General features: G+C 38.0%; 1 protein-coding gene across 2 annotated transcripts in view; it reads right to left on the reverse strand.

The window, feature by feature from the left end:
• The window catches only part of nbeab (neurobeachin b), a 359,639-nt gene that overhangs the window by 144,561 nt on the left and 189,120 nt on the right, over positions 1-25,958 (reverse strand). For both annotated transcript variants that reach the window (XM_055196954.2, XM_055196955.2), the window contains 4 exons: positions 24,348-24,475; positions 19,538-19,599; positions 10,934-10,998; positions 7,632-7,740 (listed from right to left, as the gene is read on the reverse strand). In XM_055196954.2, the coding sequence (XP_055052929.2) occupies positions 7,632-7,740; positions 10,934-10,998; positions 19,538-19,599; positions 24,348-24,475 (364 nt within the window). The remainder of the gene's footprint in view (positions 1-7,631; positions 7,741-10,933; positions 10,999-19,537; positions 19,600-24,347; positions 24,476-25,958) is intronic.

Below are 25,958 nucleotides of genomic sequence, written 5' to 3' on the forward strand. Positions count from 1 at the left end.
TATGCGTAGCAAGCACAATACTTTGTCAACATGCAGATTTACTTTTTTGTGCACAGACAGACACTAAAAAGCATGGACTCCTCATGAGACCAGAAGGCCTCTCAAACTAAAGGTGACACGCAGCATCCCGTCGACTTTATCTTCCTCGCTACAATAAGATTGTCTCCCCATGTGGACCCCAGAGGGGATCTCCTGCTAATATTCAAAATCTAATTTGCTAACGCAAGCTGGAGGGGTGCGGGGGAAACGGGCGAAGTAATTGAATTTCCTTCCTTATATTTGAATTCTGTCAGATATTATACTTCAACATATTCTTCAAACGGCCGATAACTCAATCTCCCCGTGTCATCTCGCCTAACCGCGCGCCGCTCCGACAAACATCAAACGTTATTTATCAGTTCACATGAGGGTATGAGGGTTGGAAGTGACACCAGCTTAATTGTAAAAATATCATATCTGCTTACGGAATCTTCAATCCGCAGGCGACTGTAATAAAGTAGAGGAGAATGGAAATGCATGCCATCTTTCCATAGGGAGTGGGGTGGATGATGGAGAGGCAAGATGGCGTCTTGCGTTAGCCGGTGACTCTGTTTATCTGCGGCTTGCTGCGTTTTTTAGACTAGGTCAAGGATCCTCAAAGGCGCTGCGTGAGACGGGCTGCACACTTCAGATAAGACGTTCGTCGTTCCACCACTGCACGTGTCTACACCACATATTGATGCCATAGCCATATTTTCATTCCAGGATACGTGCTGCTAAACTTTGATTTACATTTATAGCGTCCGCTGCATCACTGTCAAAACAATACAGATGGCCTGCGTCCGATATTCTAAGCAGTTAACTTGGCATTAATCTTTACAGGTGAAGTTATCGTCTATAACATATTATATTATACATATAAATTTTTTCAATTCAATTTTATTTATATAGCGCTTTTCACAATTGTGAATTGTTGCAAAGCAGCTTTACATGACTAGATGTAGGGGAAAACACAGAATAATCAATAGATAATATAAGAAGTAGAATATAGCAGCTAAGGATAAACCGCACAAGCGAGCGTAGTAATAATGTAACTTATACAGTAAAGTGCCAAGTTTAGCCAAAGTTTGCTGACTCTCCCGGGGACGAAAAACCTCCTAGGTGAAAACCCAATGGGAAAAACTCCTAGAAGGACAAAATCCCTTGGGAGAGATTAATATATATTTATATATATAAACACGGTGGGGATAGGAAGCGGTTAAGCGGATTCAGCTGGTTAAGCCGGTGGTTTTTGGTCAGGCATCGGTACTAAAATATTGTACTCAAGTAAAAGTAAAGTTACTTTAATAATATTTTACTTAAGTAAAAGTAAAGTTACTTGTCTAAAAATCTACTCAAGTAAAAGTAAAAAGTAAGTCATTTTAACTTTACTCAGAGTAAAAGTTACTTTTTTTACAGCGGGAAGAAGTGGAGGATTCTAGTATAGTTCAAAAACGACAAGGGAATATACATCTCAAACTAGTTGTTTTTAATTGTAGGAACATCTTTACAATTAAAGTGCAATAACAAAAATGTAATAAAATAAAAAGCTTTTTTAAAGTAAGAAACATTTATGGAATTGTTTAATGATTTTTACATGTGAGTTATGCACTTTTGAAGGTGGTCAAGCAGCTTGTAAATACAATCACTATAGTAAGGTTGTAATTGATGTATTGCTGGTAACATACATTATTTTATTAAACTATATATAGTTTAAATGAGCATATAATGAGATGAGTGCCATGTCTATATACATTTGACACGTTTATTGTCTTCTAGCTTCCCTGACCTGGGTACCTGATGACATTTATTCTTCTCTCTCTCTCTCTCTCTCTCTCTCTCTCTCTCTCTCGCGAGCTCTCTCTCTCTTGCTCTCTCTCTCTCTCTCTCGCGCGCTCTCTCTCTCTATCTCTCTCTCTCTCTCTCTCTCTCTGCAATGTCTAATGAACTGCGCATTCTCGAGGACGTTTTGAAGTTCTGTTTGACTTGACGCGAAGCTGCTAGACCTCGGAAGATAATGCGCATGGTATTAAAAACGCGTCGTGCAATTTCGTACTTAAGAGCATGAATCCTACCTTTCATAGAAATGAAACACTCGCTTCGCGTCAGTGGAAAGTGGTCGCTTAAATATGACTAGGGGTTTCCTTCATAAGATTTGAACTGAGGCGGGTCTGCATTATCGCGCGCCTGTCTCCTCCATCTCCATGGTTCTTTTTGCGCGTTCCCCCGGGCCCCGCCCATTTACATCCGTTTCGCGTCTTTATCACTTTGCTTTCTAAAATATTTTTTTACTCAGTAACGGATATGATTTAAAATGTAGCGAAGTACAATACTTTAAATAAAACATACTTAAGTAAAAGTAAAAGTACAGATTTTAAAAACTACTCAAAAAAGTAAAAATACACAAAAAAACTACTTAATTACAGTAACGTGAGTAAATGTAATTCGTTACTTTCCACCTCTGACCATTTTACGTGCCCATGCCACGCATTTCTTTTCCGTGTCAGTTTCACGTATTGGTTACTCAACTGTTTTTCCTATTTTCTTACAATTGTCGCTTCGGTTTGGGGTTAGAACAACTTTCTGTTACATAAAATGACGTGGAAAAAATAAGGTAAACCAATACTTCCTAACATCCTAACGCAAACAGCAAATCTAACCCCAAACCAAGGCGACAATTGTTTAAAAATAGGAAAAACTGTTGAGTAATCAATATGTGACAATGCCACGAAAAACTGAGCAAAATACTGCGTAACTATTTCACAGAAATTTGTGAGATTGACCCTGGACCACAAAACAAGTAGCATAGGTATATTTGTAGCAATAGCCAATAATGCACTGTACTGGTCAAAATTATTTTTGTTTTTTTAATGCCAAAAATTATTAGGACAGGGGTCTCAAACTCAAACCAGCTTGGGGCCATTTCTGAGACTGACATCTCGTCAGAGAGCCGCAGAGCTATTTTAAAATAAAAAACATACAATATTTCTGTGTATATATATATATATATATTTTTTTTTCTATTATTTAATGTATAATAATACTTAAAAAATATAAACAGTGCTTTTCTGAGTTTTTTATATATTATTTTAACAGTATAAATCTTTTTTAACCATATCTTAAATAACTTTATATAAAACCTGGCACTAAACTAACACATTTAATTCCTGAATACATTTATTAACTATTATACATTTTTGCAACCAGGTTTTATTTATTTTTATTTGATTTTAGATTTTTTTAAGTCACAGAATTGACTTGATGTTCCATCTCTGTAAAAATGTATATTAGGGTACTGCTCTGTTTGTAACTGCATAGCAAGCAACATAATGATATATACTTATATTGAGATTAGTGAGCTCCATATCATACATTCTTTTATATTTTAAGTTTCTCCTCATTTTCTTAACCTGGACACTTGATGACTCTTTTTCTTATTTGTAGTTCAATATATGTTGCATTACATCTCCACATCTCCCTTCCTATATGACATGTCGCCATTAAAGCTGTAAATTCACCCCGCCACAGCTCTTTGAGTAACAGCCGAGTAACCCCACAGAGAAGCAGATCTTCTCTGGACGAACACTGGAAGTCCCGACAAGATTAACTGATCGTATGATGACAATGATATGATTGACGTGAGGTGCAGATGAGCAAATATATCAAATGAAAGAACAGACCCTCTGCTTTCAAACAAACAATAAAAAAAAACGGGAACAAAATGTTTCATCCTATCTATATTTTTAAACTATGATCACGCTTTCCGTTATCCTCGCTGTCACGGAAAGCTCATGGTTGCGTAGCAACAGAGGACGCGAATCCTCTCTTGTGCTTTGGAAAGAACAAAGTAGTGCTTTAACACGTGTTTTAGACGTGACTGTGAATGGGCCCTTAAACGTTAACATCAATAATCAAATGAATATGAAACTAAGTAAATATTTCTGTGGGCCGGATTATGTTATATTTTTGACCGCAGACGTGGGCCGCAGAGAGACGGAGGGAGGGCCGCAAATGGAGTTTGAGACCACTGTTGTACATCTTTAACCATTCATTGGCAGCACTTTGTCTCCAATTGCCAACAACATTTGTTATACATCAGTGGCGGCTGGTGATTTCTTTTTTTGAAGCACACGATGTGAAGTTCATCACAACATGTATGTAGCTCGTCATGTGTGTGGTTCGTAATTTTAAAATATGTGTTCTGTGCTTTGAGAGATTGCGTGTGCATCACGTGTCATGCCAAAATAGGTGAATGCTGCCAGGCCCGGATTGGCCATAGGGAGAACCAGGAGGATTCCCGGTGGGCCGGTTTGTTTCTTTTTGGCCACGAGGGCCGGTGTTGTCATGCCACCGGGATGACGCGTATTTGCGGGTGAGAGATGTCCCCGCCGCTTTATGCACAAGTTGATTGTGTCCCGAGTCCCGACCACTTATTGGAAGAATTCTTGCATTAGGGTTCATTGACATCTAAAACGCATGGGAAACGCAGGACGTGCCGCTGTCTTCTAGTTTTCAAAGCGCTTACTTGAACACGAGTTTTGTTTCAGACGCGTCTATATTGATTGCGCTTGCCGGCCGCGCGTCTATATTTAAAATAAACTTGAGCGCGTCTTTTGAGTGCGCTTGCCGGCCGCGCGTCTATTATAGTTTAAATAAACTTGAGCGCGTCTTTTGAGTGCGCTTGCCGGCCGCGCGTCTATTATAGTTTAAATAAACTTGAGCGCGTCTTTTGAGTGCGCTTGCCGGCCGCGCGTCTATATTTAAAATAAACTTGAGCGCGTCTTTTGAGTGCGCTTGCCGGCCGCGCGTCTATTATATTTTAAATAAACTTGAGCGCGTCTTAATACAAATGGGCTGGCCTCTAAACGTATTTTTTTTATCCAAGTCATAGATGAATTCTCTATGAATAGTCATTATTCATTGTTATTGCAAGAGGAACAAAAATCTATTTGATGCAAAACTCATTAGTTTCAAAAGTATATCCATGATGTTTTCTTTTTTTTAACACAATGTAGGCCTACGTTATTTAGCCAAAGATACAGATTATTTCCATTTGTTTCCAATGCATAGGCCTACTTGATAAATCTTGCTTGTGTATTGTATATCAGGGGTTTCCAAACGTTATCAACCCAACAGTTAATCTCAAGACTCACCATTTTTTAGAAATAGAAATAAAGAGGAAAATACAAACACATTTGTTTCCTTTAGTTTTTGAATAAGTTTACTTTAATAATATTATGGTCTTATGGTAGGGCTGCATAATCATGGCAAAAATTATAATTGTTTACTGCATTTGCACGGAATATGAAATTATATATTTGAAAAATACAGTGAATTGCAAGGCTGCAGAGAACAGTGCACTACTGCAGACTTATACTACTGAGGGTTTAAAGATATTATTTTAATAGTCAGTCGTGAACTAAAGTGGGCCGGTCTAAGGCATGAAACTCCAGGGCTGAAAATGAGTCCCACTCCGGCCCTGAATGCTGCCTTAAACTTGAACTTGAAAGGAGACGTTTGCGTGTGCCAGATACTCGTACAATCTTATGCGTAATCAGAGTTTACTGTTAAGGGAGTGTCTTGCGTGTATTTAGGGAACGTGAGCGTCTCTTTTATCATAAACGGTTTTGACGCGTCTCCAGCAGGCACTTATTTTGACAAAACACGTGATGCACACAGGATCTCTCCACACGCATGACACATATTTTGGAAAAGGGAACCACATACGTGACAATCCGAACACTTATTTTGAATTAGCGGATCCTCGGAAGAGCAGTCACCAGCCGCCACTGTTATACATATACTGTTATCTAATGCAATGAAATTTATTTATTTTGTATGGCTTGAGTGTTTTAATTCTTTGACAGAAAAACAAATCTAGTTCCAATACACCTAAACGCTGAGGGGTGGACAGGGATTAGCTTAAGCTTTAGTTTAATTAGGAAATATAACTAGTTTCAACCAACATGCATTACTAAAAACATACTGATGTGTATTTTGAGGCTAATTAAAGAGCACTGATGTATTTTAAGATATGTCAGTACAAGATGCTTTGAGTTTGGACAGCTCTTACATTTATTTTAGTCTAGGACTAGTCTAATCCCTGTCCGGAAAACTGCCCTTGAGGGTTAGTTTAGTCCCAGACTAAAATGCATGTTTAAGGTGTCTTAATAGAAAAAAGTATGTTTGTAAAACCTATCCACAAGTTTCATGCGTCAAAAGTGGGTGCGTTTTCCATTTCGAAGTAAACAAGTGGGACACATGACACTCATTTATTCATTAGTTGACAGTCACTAAAGATATAGCGATCCAAACTTGCTAACGTCTAACGATGTGGAAACACAACCTCTGCCACAACCTGCCCACTTTCTTTTATACAGTAACGCCCCCCGGAAACTTGTGGATTAAATGTCCTAATAACTATGTTAACTCGTTCCCCGCCATTGACATGTTATCTCGTCAATTAAAAGAAAACCTTTGCATAAAAAAAAAACGTGTTCCTGGGAAATTTTAATGTTAATCTGCAATACCGCGATTTATGAAAAAACTGAAGCCAAAACGTTATTTACTCATTTTAAACTCTGTGTATGTTTTGAAATCGTTCTGAATTTGATCTCTAACAAAATTCCTTCACAAAAATGCAATTATTTCAGCTTTTTGCAAAACAAAATTGTATTTTTAAAGAAAATTACCCATATTTAAGAGTTTACAAACAGAGAAAAAATATAGTATTAAACATTTTTTCCCATTTTGTTTGTTTATTGTTTGTTTGAAAGCAGAGGATCTGTTCTTTCATTTGATATACTTGTATGTTTATATATTTTAGAAGAAAATTTTCCTGGAAGGCATTTTGTGAAACTTTTGTGAAAATCACAATAAATGCTGGCATGCAACTTTTCAAAAAATGGATGGCGGGTAATGAGTTAAATCTAAACCTTATCTCATAAACTACCCTTAAAAGAAAAAATATTTTTATGTCTCTTGACCTCTTGACTGAAACCGCTAAAGTGTAAAAACATAAAGTACCGTTTATTACATAACGCTGTGATGAGAATATTTGCCGATTTCTCTCCATTAGGAGACATGAGCAAAGGATTATGGGTATTCCCCACTGCTGGCTTTACTAGAGATTTTCACACACCACCATACATCTCATATTACATCCGAATCATTCACTAAATTCCTCTGGGTTAGAGTGGGATTAGAGTTATGATCTGGAATCGATTATAATCTGCTTTGTGCAATGGTAGATTTGGGTACTTGATAGGTTGGTAGTTCATTAGTGGTGCTTGCAAAGGTAAGCATATCTAGGTCTACCTATCATATCATGTAAAACAAAATACTGTGCCATGAAATCCAGACTTTTAGAGGATCTATAATATGTGACCCTTCTCTGTGAAATCCATGATAAAGTCTCATAATATAACAATGAGATTGATTTCCATCTTTGACATGACCATACTCAGTTAATATTAAAGATATCAAGGTTATTTTCCACAGAATGTTCTTTACGTTATACAGGATGATTTTATGTAGAAAACAATCACAAATAAATGAGTTGGCACAAACAGGGTCACATATGTACATGAGTTTTTTTGTCAAAAGTTATATACCTCAAACTCAGCATGCTTGTGCACATCTTCAGCTCGCTGTCGGTTGAGAATAAACTCCGCCTCATTTGCCACCCTGACGATATGATCCTTCATAGCATGACAGAGCAGTCTAGTATAGAGGAAAAAGAGGGTTCACAAATGCCACTTAGTTTCACATCTGTCTCCAGAAGCACAGTAAGATTACACAGGTACACATCACACACCATCAATCTCACCGTTCTCTCTCTAAAAGCTTTAATTCATCATTCATCTTTTATGGTATGTGGGCGACTCGGACTTAATTGTCATTTTGCACGTCATTAAGTCGGCTGTTTCAATTAAGCTGAACCTTTGAGTTTCTGTGGCGTGTGAAATTAGACATAATAAATATTAATTTCCCTTCTCGCTTCCACAGAAGGGTTTCAATCTGGTACGCCATTCAAATGCACTCGTTTCTTTAAACACTGACAAGCAGGAAATAACAATGTAAACAGCCTATTTATATCGCTAACGTGTTTTTCATCATTCAATTTAGGGCAAATCTTTATTATTTTAGAATTAACAAAATACCTGAGGCTCCAAAATATACAAAGTACTTCAAAACATGTAGGGCAGAGTGAAACAAAACAGGATCTCCCAAGCTACAATAAAGAAGCTATAAAAATTGCATACAATGAAATGATGTGGATCATAAATCACAAGTGTCCTACTAAAATCTCATTTGCATACAGGGTGTATAGCAAATGCTGCAATTCACAGTTGCATAAACACTCCAACACTCCCTGAGTTTATTTAAAAATAACACCCAGCCACGAAGCGATATATATGATTTCTTGTTTTATAATATAAGACTTTCCACTGGAGCTAAACACAATGATGGTCACACTAAACTTCAAACAGGTGTTTGGAATGAGGGCCACTCACAAAGACAGACAGACAGACAGACAGACAGACAGACAGACAGACAGACAGACCGAGAGTGGATGATGGACGTGCCAGCACCATGGACAGCAACTGTCTCTGCTGACTCAGATTCTGTGTCCGTGTGTGTGTGTGTGTGTGTGTGTGTGTGTGTGTGTGTGTGTGTGTGTGTGTGTGTGTGTTTGCGTGCGTGCGTGCATGCATGCACAGATGGGTCAGCAGATGCAGGCTAAGCCAGCCAAGATCGGCTTGACAGCAATGACCCAGAGCCTTAGCTCTAATCCGCACATGTAAACACACACGCAAGCATGCACACACACACAAATTGAACCACCAAACCACACTATAGTAAAATTTCAGTGTGTTAACTCCTGCTAGACACAATAGTTTCCATACTAAGATATTTACTATACCCTAATCCAGTGTATAGGGGGGTCGGGCCCACGGGGGGCCTCAGCAGATTTCCAAGGGGGCCTCAAGATGACATACAATTATTTTTAAAAAATGGACATAAGCATTAAAATAATTTTTGGCCATTTAAGTAGCGAATATACATCTGTCTAGTCATTCCAAGTTTTATTTAATTTTATGTGGAAAAAATTGAGTGACTGGGGGGCCTTCAAATATGGATGTGGGCAACTAGGGGGCCTTGAAGTGAAAAAGTTGAGAACAATTGCCCTGATCTACACTGTAAAAAAATAGTAGAAATTGCAGCTGGGTTGCCGGTAACTTACCGTAGATTTAAATTTATGTTATTTACTGGCAACATTTTGTTCAAATTTAAATGAACATTAAACATTTACAAGTCTTTGTCTTTACAGAGTACAACTACACTGTAAAAAAATCTGTAGAAATTACAATGTTATTGCAGCTGGGTTGCCGGTAATTCACCGCAGATTTAAATTTATGTTATTTACTGGCAAGAGTTTGTTCAAAATTAAATAAATTTTAAACATCAACAAGTCCTTATCTTTACAGAATAAAACTATACAATAACAGCCTCGTGCAAAGCATTCTGGGAACCAGAATCATCATCAACCTTTTTCTGTTTTTTGCTTCAGATTTTGTTTTTTAGTTTTATTCTGTAAAGAAATAGAGATGAAAATGTTTAATGTTCATTTAACGTTGAACAAAATGTTGCCAGTAAATAACATAAATTTAAGTCTACGGTAATTTACCGACAATCCAGCTGCAAATTTCTACTGAACTTTTTTACAGTGTAAAAAAACAGCATCAAGCAAAACATTCTGGGAAACAAAATCTGAAGCAAAAAACAGAAAAAGGTTAATGATGATTTCTGGTTCCCAGAATGCTTTGCATGAGGCTGTTATTGTACAGTTTTATTCTGTAAAGATAAAGACTTGTTAATATTTAAAATTTATTTAACTTTGAACAATCTCTTGCCAGTAAATAACATAAATTTAAATCTACAGTAAATTACCGGCAACCCAGCTGCAATAACATTGAAATTTCTACTGATTTTTTTACAGTGTATTCAATTCCCTAAAATCTGCTTACATGAGAGTTGAAGCAAAATAGGATTTAATCAATTTACGGGTGTGGCCACCTAATCCGCTTTGGACAAGTTTTAAGTAATTTAGCCATAAAAAATTTAAAAAATAAAAAAATTAGCCATAATATTTTTATATTTAACGAATGATATTATAGTATTTATATAGATAGTTTGTTTCAATGTTGCATTGTCGCAAAGCAACTTTTTGTAAAAAAAAACTTGTACTCAAACAATGGGTCATTTTCTTAAGACTATTCTACATTTAGTCAAGGAATATGACAGATGACAAGTATATGAAACCAGACATGCCTTTCCAGGTTACATGAAAAAGGCCGTTAAAGAAAAACACTTAATTTTTCAATATTTTACTATGTTCTTACCTCAACTTAGATGAATTAATACATACCTATCTTTTTTCAATGCGTGCACTTTCAATCTTTGTACAGCGCCTTGTGAATGTGTTAGCATTTTAGCATAGCTTCATTCATTGCTATGGCTCCAAACAGGGATGAATTTAGAAACACTTCCATGTTTTCCATATTTAAAGACTTTTACATGAGTAGATACACGAGTAAGTATGGTGGCACAAAATAAAACTTTTGTTTGGACCTATAGGAATGAATGAGGCTAGAAGCGCTGTACAAAGACTTAAAGTGCACACATTGAAAAAATATAGGTATGTATTAATTCATCTAAGTTGAGGTAAAAACATAGTAAAATATTGAAAACGGTGGTGTTTTCCTTTATAAGAACAGGAGTGTAGCATACAGAGAATTTCCAATATATAGAAGCCATGGTAACTAAACAGCCAAGACCAGCAGATAACAAACTTGAAGTGACATAAGCGAACATTGATCTGTGCTACTAGTGATGAATATTGAGATTTTACCTTCCCTCATTGATAAGTTCAATAAAAGCCAAGCCAGCATTCTTCTGTATGGAGTTCTGCCACTCCTGAAACAAAGAAAAATATATATTTCTATATAAAAAAAAAATTTTTTGTGGATTGCAGTAACATTTTTGTTTGTTAAATATTCATGCGGTATAGCCTTATAGTGAAAAAAATTAGAAATTTATTATTTTTCAGTGGGAGCCAATGAATTCAAATAATAGCAACTTTGGATCTTATTTGAAGAATAATACAAACAATATAAGAACACATTGATATTTAAACAAATGAAAACACAACCAATAGCATCACAAATACACCTCTTCTAAAGACTGACGATAAGCCTAAAGGAAATATTTAGTGATAGCAATCTCAATAAATTGGATTGCTATGTGTCTGAGTAAGCGAATACGCTTTTGAGGTCTCATATAGGCAGAGAGTCCAAGTCAAAAAAATCCCATGCGTGCACAAGCATCTTTTCTTCCTCTGCAAACAGATCCGTAAACACAGGAGAGACGTAATTGCTGTATGAAACTATATCCTCTTGCCCCTTAAACACAGCCATTTCCTCCCTGTGAGCACCCAGTGACAGATCACCGAAAACCCGCGTCTCCAGACCAGCCCTTTCGCATCGCCCCGAGTCCCGCAGAGGCCTCGGGGAATGTCTCACGCCCTCACTGAGTTTCTCGGACTCTCTTTCAAAGCCTTTCACACAACGTGGGTCTGGAGATGATTAAAAGGCTCGCGTCTCACTATGGGAAAATCTTGTCGGTTTTCAGTTTACTCTCAAAGGTTCGAGTTGGGGGAACGAGCGAGAACCGGGTTGGAGTTCAAAAGAAGAGAGGGCAAAGAAAAAAACGGACCTGAAAAATATCCCCCTGCCCTGAAGTGAGAAGAAAGCTACAGGGATGGATGCGAATGAAGCCATAAGTGATGATTGGGAATGCTGGGAAACATGGCCTCTTTCTTGCTGATTTGAGGTTTGCATCTACATAGCATAGCTAAAGATCTTGCTGTTCTTAAAGGAACAGTACAGCCAAAAAAAGTGTCAATTCTGCACCATCGCACCATTAGATTATTCAAAAATCACATTCTTTTGAAATGTTGATAGTGCTGATTTCAGTAAAGGGGAATGGTGAGATTATAAGATTCAACATTGACTACAGTACAGTACACTCACCTAAAGGATTATTAGGAACACCTGTTCAATTTCTCATTAATGCATTTATCTAATCAACCAATCACATGGCAGTTGCTTGAATGCATTTAGGGGTGTGGTCCTGGTTAAGAAAATCTCCTGAACTCCAAACTGAATGTCAGAATGGGAAAGAAAGGTGATTTAAGCAATTTTGAGCGTGGCATGGTTGTTGGTGCCAGACGGGTCAGTCTGAGTATGTCACAATCTGCTCAGTTACTGGGATTTTCACGCAAACCCATTTCTAGGGTTTACAAAGAATAGTGTGAAAAGGGAAAAACATCCAGTATGCGGCAGTCCTGTGGGTGAAAATGCCTTGTTGATGCTAGAGGTCAGATGAGAATGGGCAGACTGATTCAAGCTGATAGAAGAGCAACTTTGACTGAAATAACCACTCGTTACAACCGAGGTATGCAGCAAAGCATTTGTGAAGCCACAACACGCACAACTTTGAGGCGGATGGGCTACAACAGCAGAAGACTCCACCGGGTACCACCTATCTCTACTACAAATAGGAAAAAAGGCTACAATTTGCACGAGCTCACCAGAATTGGACAATTGAAGACTGGAAAAATGCTGCCTGGTCTGATAAGTCTCGATGTCTGTTGAGACATTCAGATGGTAGAGTCAGAATTTGGTGTAAACGGAATGAGAACATGGATCCATCATCCCTTGTTACCACTGTGCAGGCTGGTGGTGGTGGTATAATAGTGTGGATGATGTTTCCTTGGCACACTTTAGGGCCCCTTAGTGCCAATTGGGCATCATTTAAATGCTAAGGCCTACCTGAGCATTGTTTCTGACCATGTCCATCCCTTTATGACCACCATGTACCCATCCTCTGATGCGTCCCACACATCTCCTTCGACTGGAAGATGCTATCCTATCAATATGGGTCAACATTTCTAAAGAATTGTTGAATCAATGCCACGTACAATTAAGGCAGTTCTGAAGGCGAAAGGGGGTCAAACCCAGTATTAGTATGGTGTTCCTAATAATCCTTTAGGTGAGTGTATATGCATAATTTAAAAGCACAATACAATTATGTTTTCTGAGGGAATACACCAGCTTTGAGTAAAATAAAATGTGCATTTCATAGTTTTCATAAACACAACCAAAGTGAGCATCTTCACTACCTCTTTCTGAGCCAAAAAGAGACACTCTGCATCTGGTCTCCAAATGTTGAAACTGACCCAGTCTCTCTCTCTCTCTCTCTCTCTCTCTCTCTCTCACACACACACACACGCACTTCTCACTCACTCATACCTCACTTAATAATTATCAACTCTGCAGTCGGGTGGCTCCTCACAATTTGGGCTCCCATTCACTAGCCTCTGCTCAAATAGAGCAATACCCACGTGACAAAAATAAATAAGGAAATAGATGCAGATGTGGGGCTACACTGGCTTGCCAAGAAATGACCTCAGCCTCCTCCAAGACACCCGAGCCAAACGCACTCTGCTGTCTCTTCTCGAATAGCCTTCGCACTTGAAACGGGCACAGCGAGGCTTTACTTCAAGCAAAAGAATGAGGTCCCAAGGGGGAGGTGGGTGTGATTGTAGGGGGATTTGGGAGGCTCTGATGAGGATGCTGCTCATGTGATGTGCATTAGTGATGACAAGTACCTCTAGAAGGGGTAACGCAATCTCTCATGTAAAAGAGGAGAGGGTTTCCGGCCTGCTATGAAAAACGTACAGAGGAAAAAGCTGACAAGAAGAGTTTATCTGAAGTTCCCACAGCCTAGTTTTCCAGTTATGTTAAGATGATTAAACCAACTAAACCACCTAGAAGAGCAGTTTATCATGAAAGCTGGATTTGTATTACAGTGATGCTACAGTAAATGATTATTGTGGGTATTTTTTTACCTTTTATGTTTATATTTAATTCAGAGCTATTATTAATATTATGAAAGAAATTCAATTAAATTACATTTTTACAATTTTTTTAATGTCTCAGCGAAACATTATTAAGTTTATTCAAATTTGCTTTCTAAGTTAATGAAATTTACTATTTTCAATTTAAGCCAAAATATGTACACACAAAAAAACCATTAGTGCTTAAGTTGTGCACCCAGTTATTTCCCATCATGCCACTTTTCCCTACTTGGCTCTTTTCAATATCTCAATCCGACCTGTCAGGAGACAGGGAGAGCGCTTCGCTTTTATCTGTTCTGGGCTGCTCCCGACATCTGGAGGCCGTCTATCGGTAAATCTCTTCGGCTCCACGCTACATCCTTAATGTACGTTTAAGCTGCTACACGAAACAGTACTGGCTGACCTCCGGCACACCCGCCGATGCCTGAATAGATAGAAATGCTGGCTGTCGGAGCCCTTGGATGAATTGTGTTGATTAGGAGGCATAAATAAAAAAGTACAAGATGATTATCGCTAATTTATTCATAAAAGTGACAGTTGGCAAAACAAAGCGTGGCGCGGGGTCACGAGTGGTGAGCGTCCTGCTGTCTGTGCGCATTAGCGCGGAGATGAGAAGAGGAACGTCTCGAGGTTGTTGGGGTCATGGTGAGGATGTCTCCTTGAAGTTGTGGACTGTGTTCGGATGTGCACCAAGCATATATTCATTTATATATTCAAGAGGTCACACAGCGAAGACAGAAAGGGAAGAAGACAAAAAAAAAGACAATATCAAGAAAGCCCAAAAGTTAAATTAAATGTTCAGATGAAAAATTGTTAAAATCTTAAACGGTCTAAATGTGAATTCCTAAATTTGATAACGAACTTCTTGATCCTTGATGTTTATTCTATGTCCTATGTGTTTTAAAACTTTGTTTTAAAACTTTGTTTTATAACAATTACTCAGACAGCAAACGACGCTGGGCCGGATCTGCACCAAATCCGTGCCGAAGTGAGCAGCTCCGGTGTGGATCCGACCCAGATCCGGCCCAAAGTCGTCTGCTGCCCGCGGGAAACTATTTACTTTATTTGGGTTTTGATAAAAAAGTACAATTTATTTACAAGTTTGTGGGTTGTTTCTTCAATTTTATGTTGTTTCATTAAGAAAACTTCGAACAAACTCAACCATGGGTCTAAATGAACTTATGCTTGGTGTTTTAACCCATGGTTGGGTCATTTTCTAATTTTCTAATTACCCAGACAGCAAACGACGCTGGGCTGGATCTCCACCAAATCCGTGCCGAAGTGAGCAGCTCCGGTGTGGATCTGGCCCGAAGTCGTCTGCTGCCTGGGAAACTATTTACTTTATTTGGGTTTTGATTAAAAAACAATTCATTTACAAGTTTATGGGTTGTTTCTTCAATTTTATGTTGTTTCATTAAGTAAAATTGGAACAAACTTAACCATGAGTCTAAATGAATTATGCTTGATGTTTTAACCCATGCTTGGGTCGTTTTCTAATTTTCTAATTACCCAGACAGCAAACGACGCTGGGCCGGATCTGCACCAAATCCGTGCCGAAGTGAGCAGCTCCGGTGTGGATCCCACCCAGATCAGGCCCGAAGTCATCTGCTGCCTGGGAAACTATTTACTTTATTTGGGTTTTGATCAAAAATACAATTCATTCACAAGTTTATGGGTTGTTTCTTCAATTTTATTGTTGTTTCATTAAATAAAATTGGAACAAACTCAACCATGGGTCTAAATGAACTTATGCTTGGTGTTTTAACTTTTAAAAAATTCGTGTGAGCTCATAATCTTTAATCAAAAACTCAAATCTCCTCCCCGAAACGATCTCTCTTTCAGTCAAATGATATGGCAGGTTGGCGGGGTCCGGGAAAAGATCGCAGCAATTAGCAATTAACAACATGACCCAACTTCTAATGATCCAATCAGTTCTCGATGGAAAAATTCAAATCCAGCCCTGCCTTATTTCATTCCAGAAGCCGTTTCATTCGGATATACGTCACCACGGGGAAAATAAGGCAATCGCTACTTCCGTTTCATGGCGACTTCAAGTAAAATTGGAACAAACTCAACCATGGGTTTAAATGAACGTTGGGTTATTTTCTAAATATGGACATTTTCTAGATTCATTTAATCCAGTGGTTGGGTTTGACCCTTTTTTTCCAACCATGGGTTGAAGCAACCCAGCATTTATAAAGTGTACAGCACTTACTGTACACAAAAATACAAAGGACCTGGCACACAGTTTAGCGCCATTTTATTATCTCTTCATCTCCAGTGGACCTATAGGATAGCAAAATGTTAACTGGTTGCACCCTTTAGAAACTCTTTAAATACATTTGGGTATCATTCACTTGGTGTATCATGAAAATTGAGTACTGTGACACAGTACGTTTTGCATACTACAAAAGAGAAACATTCTGGGACTACGGATGCTTCTCTTTCAAAATGCTCCCTTGCTCGCTCCCTCATCTAAAGGTTTAAGGTCTTTGTTTATCAAGGCCTCTCTTGCTAGGGAACGTCTTTTAAATCACATCATACAGGTTTCAGCTCCATACTTTCGTACATTTGAGAGCTGTTTTGGGCCCATGCTTCGGTTTCATTGCCTCTTTGGTCAATCGATATATCAGCCTGTTTCTACTAAGGGATATCCGTATGGCAGGAGCTCTGGAGCACCAGTAACATTATATCTCTAGCAGGGGCGGAGGAAAAGAAAACCAGGAACTCTCAAAGTGATGCATCAGTCTGCAATAAATCCAACCAGCAACAAAGCAAACATCCGTCGTAAAAAAAGATACCAGGAAAAAACATCCAAAACAATCCAAACGTTCAATGCAATGAGGGAAAGGTGGGCTAAAATCTTCAAAAGGAGAAGAAGAGAACATAAGGATAGAAACGTGCGCCACTCTGTCTGGAGGACGCCGCTTCTGTCAGGGTAAACTAAGAGCAAATGTACAGATCGGCTCCCCTCTCGGGCCAGGAGTTTAGCGGCACGAACTTCACAGAGTCAGAGGTGCCATTCAACGACTAAAAGCTCCCACCCCGCCGAGCCCTCCGACCGGCTGGATCTTGAAGAAGAGATGCTGAGGTAATGGCTTCCTTATGGGCTCCCCGCGCAAGAGTGATGGGCTGACAGAAGGTATGTTAAATATCTCCTGCTCTGACTACAACATCGGGACCCTGACCCTTTTGAAAGAAAAGGCTTAACAAGGGACTACGGGGGTCAGAATCTGTAATATGTCAGCGGGGTTTGGACGGAAAGCGATTGTGGTGTGTTTACATGAGGTGGGGTTACAGGAAAACGATTTTCAGCTGAAGAAGGAAATTATGGGAAGAGGTAGCACTGTTTCATGATTAATTTCAAATTTGTTAACTTAATAATAGTACATTCCAAGTGTATTTACTTTTACATTTATGCATTTGCAAGATGTTTTTATCAAAAGCGACTTAGGAGATGACACCAATTGCGTTTTAAATGCTTGGAAATGCAAGGCACGCCGCACTGCCTTTTTTGGTCACTTTAAAAAAATGCACTGTGTTTTTTTATATTGCTAGGCAACCACCAATGTAGCTATTCTGTCAGTCAAATATTGACGCATGCGGCCCACCTCTGCAACCTGGCCGCGGCGCGATTAACCAATCCGCGCCCGGGCGCGGAACAGAGCACTCACACTAGTCAAACGAACCAGGCTTTGGGGGTCAAACGCGCCCGAGCGCGGTTTGGTTTGGATAGTGTGAGTGCGCCCTAAGTGGGGCTCAAAAGAAGGTCCAGATTCTATTGGGGGGGAGGGGGCGTGTTTGTTTAGGTGATTTCAAATATCAACATTGGCTTTCAGAGATCATGCACCCCGCCTTTAACTGTCATATTAGCAGAGACTGTAAAAAGAAGACAGTTTACACTTCAGTGAGTGAAGTCCGGTTGTTTTAAGCAACTTGTAAACCACAACAGAAAGCTCGCCTCTCCCCTCATACGATTGGACAGTGGAAAAAACGGGAATGATGTTGGGCGCTATTCAGCCTCTTTAAAACGCGTGGTGCAGGAGGCCGCCATTCGGTGTGGATAAACAGCGGACACATTGCTCAATGCCCATTGAAAAACCTTCAAAATGCGCCTGCCTCTTGCCATAAATGTGTTCTGTGTAATCGACCCCTTACAATGCATTCAAGGTACTCTCCAAAAATAATGGGTTATTTTCAACGTAGCGAATAACCCAGAGAATTTGACCCAATAATAAAAAAGCATTTTTTGTGAATACACATTTTTATCAGTATTTAAATTTGTATTAGTGCACCCTGGGAATCAAACCCATGACTTTTAACGCTGCTAACAAAATGCTCTATTATTGGATCTACAGAAACACAATAAGAGGAAAAACTTAGAAAAGACCAACTTAGTATTCAAGATAAAATGCTCATGAAGAATGAAGAGGTCAAACTATGTGCTTGGTTATTGCCTTTAATTATCAATGCAAATATTTAAGACCTCTGAGACCTAAATGAGAGGGACATAACACCCAATTTCTGCAAAATTTCTATTGTTATTTTTCACTGAAGAAAGTCATAAAGGTTTTAAATATTATAAGAAAATAATAACAGAATGTTCACTTTTGGGTAAACAAGAAGATAATAGGGTGATTCTTGCCAAATCAGACTTATGAGGTCTCATGAAACATTTTGATAAAAAAATTTAATGCAAAGTAAGAGTATCAAAATAAGAAGTGAGTTACAAACATCTCTTCACGTACTATTTTGCACATGATTTCAAATGACATCATAAAAACCAATTTTGTTGTTTTTCCACATTTAAGGGGAAATTTTTAATTACCGCAACGTGTCCATGACTGGATTTGGGTTCTTTGACATGGAAATATTTATAAAAAAAAATAAAAAGCTTCAGTGCATGTTATACTATAAACATTTACAGTAAAGAAACATGTGGTATTTGATGATCATTGGTAAATGTAGAGACAATAATAAGGAATATAAATGTGTCCAAGACCAATTTTCTCATCCTCCACAACAATTTTCAATCATTGTTTAAGCTCTCAAGGAACTAACATTTTCAAAAAAAAAAAAAAAATGTTGAAAGGGACTTAATTGATTGTGACACTCAAGATGGCTACCAGGTAAGCAGTTATTTTTTTCTCTCCAGAAAAAAGTTAAATTTTGTTTGTCATAGTACCTAGAACACTTTTTAGTTCTCATTACCAAAACATGAGTTTGTAAATGCATATGTTGTGGTAATGACAAGTTTTTATAATGATAATCTAAAAAATGTAAATAATTCTATAGGAAATATTTTTTTAATCCTCTAAAAATAATGGTTATAGTAAATTCAGACCTTATTCTTATATGTGCAAAAAATTGGCTTCAAGGGCTTTTAAAAAAAATCTGATGGACACCTTCTAAGTCTGGATTTCGTGAGAATCACCCAATAGGCTATGATGCTCGACCAAAAAAATAACAGTATTAGAAAACAGAGAGCATCAAAAGGGATAAAAAAAGAAACAGACAGAAAGGTTGTCATCTCACCTGCGAGCATAACAGCATAACTAGCTCCACTACTGAGGTGCTTGACTTCATGCACACCAGACCTAAAGCGGAAGAAATAGAAAAACACACAAATCAGCCCCTTTGCTTTCCTATAATTACAAACATGCAAAATAAAACATTGTGTTTGTTTACAAAAGTCACTTGTTGTTTATTTTTGTGTTTGTTTTGCCTGCAATGCAACATAATTATGATCATAAGTCCTGCATCTGCGAGGTTCAGTCCACATGGCCTTCAAGAAAACAAACTCCTCACACTGCAAAAAATGACTTTCTTACTTAGCATGTTTGTCTTGTTTTTAGTACAAATAAAAAATAAGTCTAGTTTTTAGACAAAACAATCAAAAAAAAGTAAATTTGTGCTTAAAGCAAAAAAAAAAAAAATCTGCCAATGTGATAACCAAATGTTTGTGTTTAAGAAAAAAGTTTTTTTCTTACCCAATTGGCAGATTTTTAGATATTTGACATTTTTCATTTTTTTTGCAGTGAAGTACACCAACTAAACTGTCCTTAAACATAATAACTGTCACAGAAGGTTTTGATGAGTTATGTTTTAAGTTAAATCGTTCGAATGTCTCTTGGGTTATGAATCAGATGGCTAACAGCTCGGGGTCACTGCATAGTCTCTTGAGAGGTCAAAGGTCGTGTGCTGCATGCCATTGTGAGATCAAAAGCCAATGCCATGGTCTCACTCATATCTGAAAGCTTAGAAGAAACCCTAAAAAGAAAGCTGAACACTGAGTTTCCTTTTCCTTAGATGTCATTGTAGTATAATATACAAAATGTTAAACAAAATGCTTGTTACTTATATAATATAATCAAATACAGTTGAAAAACCTCACTTGTAAACAAGGTAATTGTAAATGACGTGTAATTACTTCCAGACATATATGCAAAGACAAACTTTCTCGAATGCACCTGCATCAACATAAAACTGTAGCCATAGATGATGTGCATTGCTTGTTTGCATAAGGCAGCAAAGTCAGACAAGACTAATGAGAGTAAGATGAGAGGATGAGAGAGAGAGAGCAATAAAGATAGAGCTAAAAGTTAAAAAAAGAGGCAGAGATATATAGTGATCAGAACATCTTAGGGATGCACGATATATCGGCCGACATATCGTTATCGGCCGATAACTGCTTATTTTTAATATTATCGGTTATCAGTCTGATAGCAAAATTAGGCCAATAAATGAAAGCCGATAAATGATGGATTATTTTGGTTTGTTTAACCTCTTCACTTGCTCATTGCTGGCCATGTGGAGTTTTGATTGGTGCTTTCTGTGACATAGCACGAAGATGACACGTGTTGTGGGCTTAAGAAGAGTATGCTAATCTAGCGCAAAGACAAGATGTCCGCAGTCTGCGAGTTTTTCATTGTGAAAATAATATGAATATTTATCGGCCCCCAAATTTAAAGAGTTATCGGTTATCGGTATCGGCCAAAATTTCCATATCAGTGCATCCCTAGAACATCTACAAAAAAAAAGTTTTGTTTGGTTTTATTAGTAAAAAGTTTGAAATGCCCTGAATACAATTTGAGAACAGGGATTCATCAAATGTCAGGCAACCGAAAAAATTTAGCTGAAAATAGCAAAAGAAAAATTATTTTGCTATGTGGCCGAAGACCGAATAATACATTTTCACGAACAAGTATATTGTTGATGATGCAATCAAATAAAAACCAGCATAGTGTTTTATAAATGCTGCAAACATGTTATCAGTGTGAATGCATTGAAAGATTGAAAAAAGTCTCAGAGTAACATGCTATTTTTATTTTTTCCTATTTTTAACCATTTTTGCAAGGTCTAAAAAGATTACATATTTTTCACAGATTTTTTTAAATTAAGTTTAGTTTTCTAAGACCACTGGCATTGTTGTTGCTTGTTTTAAATACTAATTGCGTTAGATTTACTAAATTTGGCACAGGGGTACAAGCAAGCGCTGTAAAAATCTTTAGCAAACTATAAAGCCCATTAAGCACACTATCTGTGGTGAAACGGCCCTATAACTTGAGCTTTATATTCAGCTCAGCTTGTCTAGCTACCCATTTAAACACCACCATCCATGAATGATTGCTTCTAAACCATTCAGTCCTTAGATTATGATCGCAATATTTCAGAGGCCAAGAGAGTTCAAGTCCCAACAATCGCTCTGTCTCGTTTATGAGGTTGAAACGAGGCCTTGGCTTTGACCCCGTTTTTGTGGCACTCCACCGGGGTCGCTCCCAAGTCAGGTGGCAAACTGACCTCTGCCTCACGCTGCTGGACAAACTAAATGCATTTTTATTTCAACAGTAAGTCATCCAGCTTTCCGGTTAAGCCTTCCTGATGTGAATGTGACATTGTCGGAAGACCGTAGCATCGCAGACTTGGGCGGGCAGCTCTCACAAGGGCCATAGTGTTCGGCCCAGGGGCCTCGTACTTGCACTCCGAGGGCTGAGGGGCTGGCCGAGGGTGAACGGGGCATAATTGCCCCCTGTGAACGAGTATCTAGAAGGGGGGGTCGGACAGGGGCTTGACCCCTGGTGCCGGATTGGGTGATGGATGAAGGGTAATTATGGGTAAATAGGGTGCTTTTGCACAGGCGAACAGTATTTCAGCTGTGAGAGGTTGAGGAAGAGAGGAAAGGAAGGAGGTGGGAAAACAGACATGTCTTCTTTTGGTCACAGCCTCAGGACGGGGTGATGGTGTTAACATATTGGACAAATAAATGAAGGGTGAGGATTCATCTTGAGAAAGTGACCGTAATGGGGAGTTTGTTTGGGAGGATCACCATGGTAATGCACAAGCACAACCAATGGTAGCGAGTCAGGGGTCAGCATGAAAAATGATAAGATGGAGGGATGCATTTAATTCTGTTAAGGAAAAACAAACCCCACAAAAATATACAATCAATGTTAGGGTATGTTAGGGTGGTTCACAGGGTCCAGTTATCCCCTGCTGGTCGATGATGTAACTACACCGTATGGGACAAAAACTTATCTTTCTGCTCTGACGGCCATTCAAATGTAGCTATGTATTCTTTTGATAAATAACATCAGCCACACTGCAAAAAATTATTTCAAGAAAAAAATGTCTAAGTATTTTTGTCTTGTTTTCAGTAAAAAAATATCTAAAAATTGAGCATATTGTGCATAAAACAAGCAAAAAAAAGAAAGAAATCTTGAACATTTTTCTCAAACACTAAATTTAAAAAAAATCAAGAAAAATTTGCTTACCCCATTTGCAGATTTTTTTGCTTGTTTTATGCACAAAATCACTTAAATTTGATATTTTTGGTCTAAAAATTAGACGTATTTTCTTGGATCATTTTGAACATTAAAAAAAGCATCTAAATTTAAGAATTTTTTGATATTTTTACAGAGAACAACACAAAAATACTAAGGAAATATTTTCTTCAAAATCATTTTTTGCAGTGCATTAACCACACTGTTAAAAATTACTTTCTTACTTAGTATTTTGGTCTTGTTTTCAGTAGGAATATCTAAAAATTCTTAAACAAAAATTTATTTTCTTGATTAGCAAAATGACCTAAGAAAATAAGTCTATTTTTTAGACAAAAACTAAACAATTTAAGTGAATTTGTACTGTACTTAAAACAAGCAAAATTATCTGCCAATAGGGTGAGAAAATTTTGCTTGAATTAAATGTTTAAGAAAAAAAGAAAACTTATTTCAAGATTTTTTTTCTCACCCCATTGCCAGATTTTTTTTTATTTTAAGCACAAATTCACTTAAATTTGATATTTTTTGTCTAAAAACAAGAATTAATTTCTTAGGTCATTTTGCTCATAAAGAAAAAGCATTTTAATTTTTACTGAAAACAAGACAAAATACTAAGAAAGTTACACTGCAAAAAACGATTTTCAAGAAAAAAAATCTTAGTATTATTGTCTTGTTTTCAGTAAAAAATATTTAAAATTCTTAAATTAAGATGCTTTTTCTTGATGAGCAAAACGACCCAAGAAAATAAGTCTGTAAGTTTTTAGACCAAAAATATCAAATTTAAGTGATTTTTTGTGCATAAAACAAGCAAAAAAACTGCCAGTGGGGTAAGCAAATTTTTCTTGATTTAGTGGCAGATTTTTTTTTGCTTTTTTATGCACAAAATCACTTAAATTTGATATCTTTGGTCTAAAATCTAGACTTATTTTCTTGGGTCGTTTTGCTCATCAAGAACATTGTTTGCAGTGTACATTTGGATTTTATTGCTAATTTTAGCATCTCTGTAAAGTAGAATAAATGGAGATTTGATATTTTGTCCTATTTTAAGCTGTCGACTTTGAAGATGATTAGCCGCTTAATTAAGTAAACACACAACCTTCTGTTTTAGCTAATATACCCATGAAATTTACACCTCCAGCATGTCGACATAAACTGTGTGGAAGTTCCAAATGTGGAGGGGATCAAGTTATACAGCGAAGACAGAAAACCGCCTGTTATAATTTGAAGAAAAGCAGAGTTCTAGGTTCAAAGAAATGTATATTTTATCTTTCATGAAATGACCGACTCAGCTGCCTTGCAATATGGTGCAACATGAGTCTAAGCAAACCAGCCTTGAGCGCAGGGATGGACACTGAGATTTGACCGCAACGTAAAACAACCACAAACAGAGTGTGAAGTGTGAGTTCCTGTGCAAAGAGAAGCTGTTCTGCCATGTGAACCGCGTGTGTGAGAAATCGCCTGGATGTGGTCGGCCATACAAACATACGGAGAATTTCAAAAATAGCCAAACTAGCTCCATGTACACCCCCACAAACAGAGAGAGAGAGAGAGCGCAATACTGTATGTACCTTCTATAAGCAATTCCTGGCCATGGCTACCCAGCAGGGTACGTGACAGAAACGGCGCAAAGTCCACAAAGATCTCCCTCAGTAAAGGGGCGACCTTCTCCAGAGCTCGCTCCAGTTTAGTGGTGATACTGTGGAGATGTAGAAAAAAGATAGACAAAATGTGGTCGGATTAAACCATGCTCATTTATATCTAAACAATAATGACTGTCGACACACATTTATGGTGATGAGAACATCAGGACGGACCAAAAAAAGAAAAAACTACTTAAATTATCTCTCACTATAAATACGTTTTCTTTTCAAAACATGCAAACAAGATACAAAGGCTACAGGACCCTCTGAGGATTCCCCCTATAGTATACAGGTGAGTTAGTAGTTCTGGAAGGTGTCCTGTTGACGTTTTATTGTTTTGATATGGCTAACGCAGACATCAGTGAGGACCATCTGATTTTTGCCTGAGAGAAACTTGACACTCAAACAGAACGAAAAAAGGGGAGGAAAGCAAAAAGTATTGGACAGAACATTAAAGTCTAAATTCATTTTCAGATAATTGTTTATAAACATAATTATAAATGTTATGAATGTATTATTGAAGCACTTACAACACTTACAAAGACTGTAAGCTATGTAGTACTAAATTGTGGAGTTAGACCGTTAAACAGCTTTTCCACAATTCTGTGTTCAGGGTTATTTGGGCGGGGCTTAAACGGTGGCTTGATGACACACTGAGGCTCCAAGCATGGCCCCGCCCCTAATGCCGGGTACACACCACAAGATAATCAGGCTGAATTTGGGCCGATTTTTCCCCTTACGACAATCCTAGGTAAAGTCCCGATCTTCTTCGTGGTTGAACCGATTATCTTATCATATTTTCCTGCGATGTGTTAAAGTCGCCATGAAACGGAAGAAGCAATTGTCTTTTTTCCCCGTGGTGGCGTATATCCAAGTGAAACCGCCTTCTGAAATCAAAATAAGGCAGGGCTGGATTTAAATTGTCCATCGAGAACTGATAGAGACAGAGCACAACGCGCCATAATCTGAAAACCACGCCCACCGGGGGTGTCGACCCAAAAAAATGGGCTTTTAAGACACAAAAATGGATACAGGCAACTTTTCATAGTACTACTATTATTAGAACTACACCCACTGGAGGGAAACATAATCGGCGATCCACTTTTGTGTCTTTAAATGCTCGTTTTTGGGGGTCGACAGCTTATAAAAAGTATTTCTGGGATTTTAAGCTTGTTAGCTGTACACCTTGTCACACAGCAGCTTTTAGGCATTATTCAGTTTTTTGTTATAAGCCAGAAATGACAAGGAGGCATCCTGACGCAATACAAAGTGAATGGAGACGGTTGGATTGTTTTCCCCCCGGTAGGCGTGGTTTTCAAATTAGCATAACTGCGCTCGGTCTCTATTGGATTGTTTGAAGTTGGGTCATTTTGCTAATTGCTAATCGCTGCGATCTTTTCCCAGACCTGGCCACCTGCCGTACCATATGACCGAAAGTAAAGAGAGATCGTTTTGAGGAGGGGATGAGATTTGCGTTTTGATTAAAGATTATGAGGGCACATCAATTTTTTATATAATGAAGCTCACATATAAGTTATT

The sequence above is a fragment of the Misgurnus anguillicaudatus genome, chromosome 24, assembly GCF_027580225.2.
Source record: "Misgurnus anguillicaudatus chromosome 24, ASM2758022v2, whole genome shotgun sequence".
Lineage (NCBI taxonomy): Eukaryota > Metazoa > Chordata > Actinopteri > Cypriniformes > Cobitidae > Misgurnus > Misgurnus anguillicaudatus.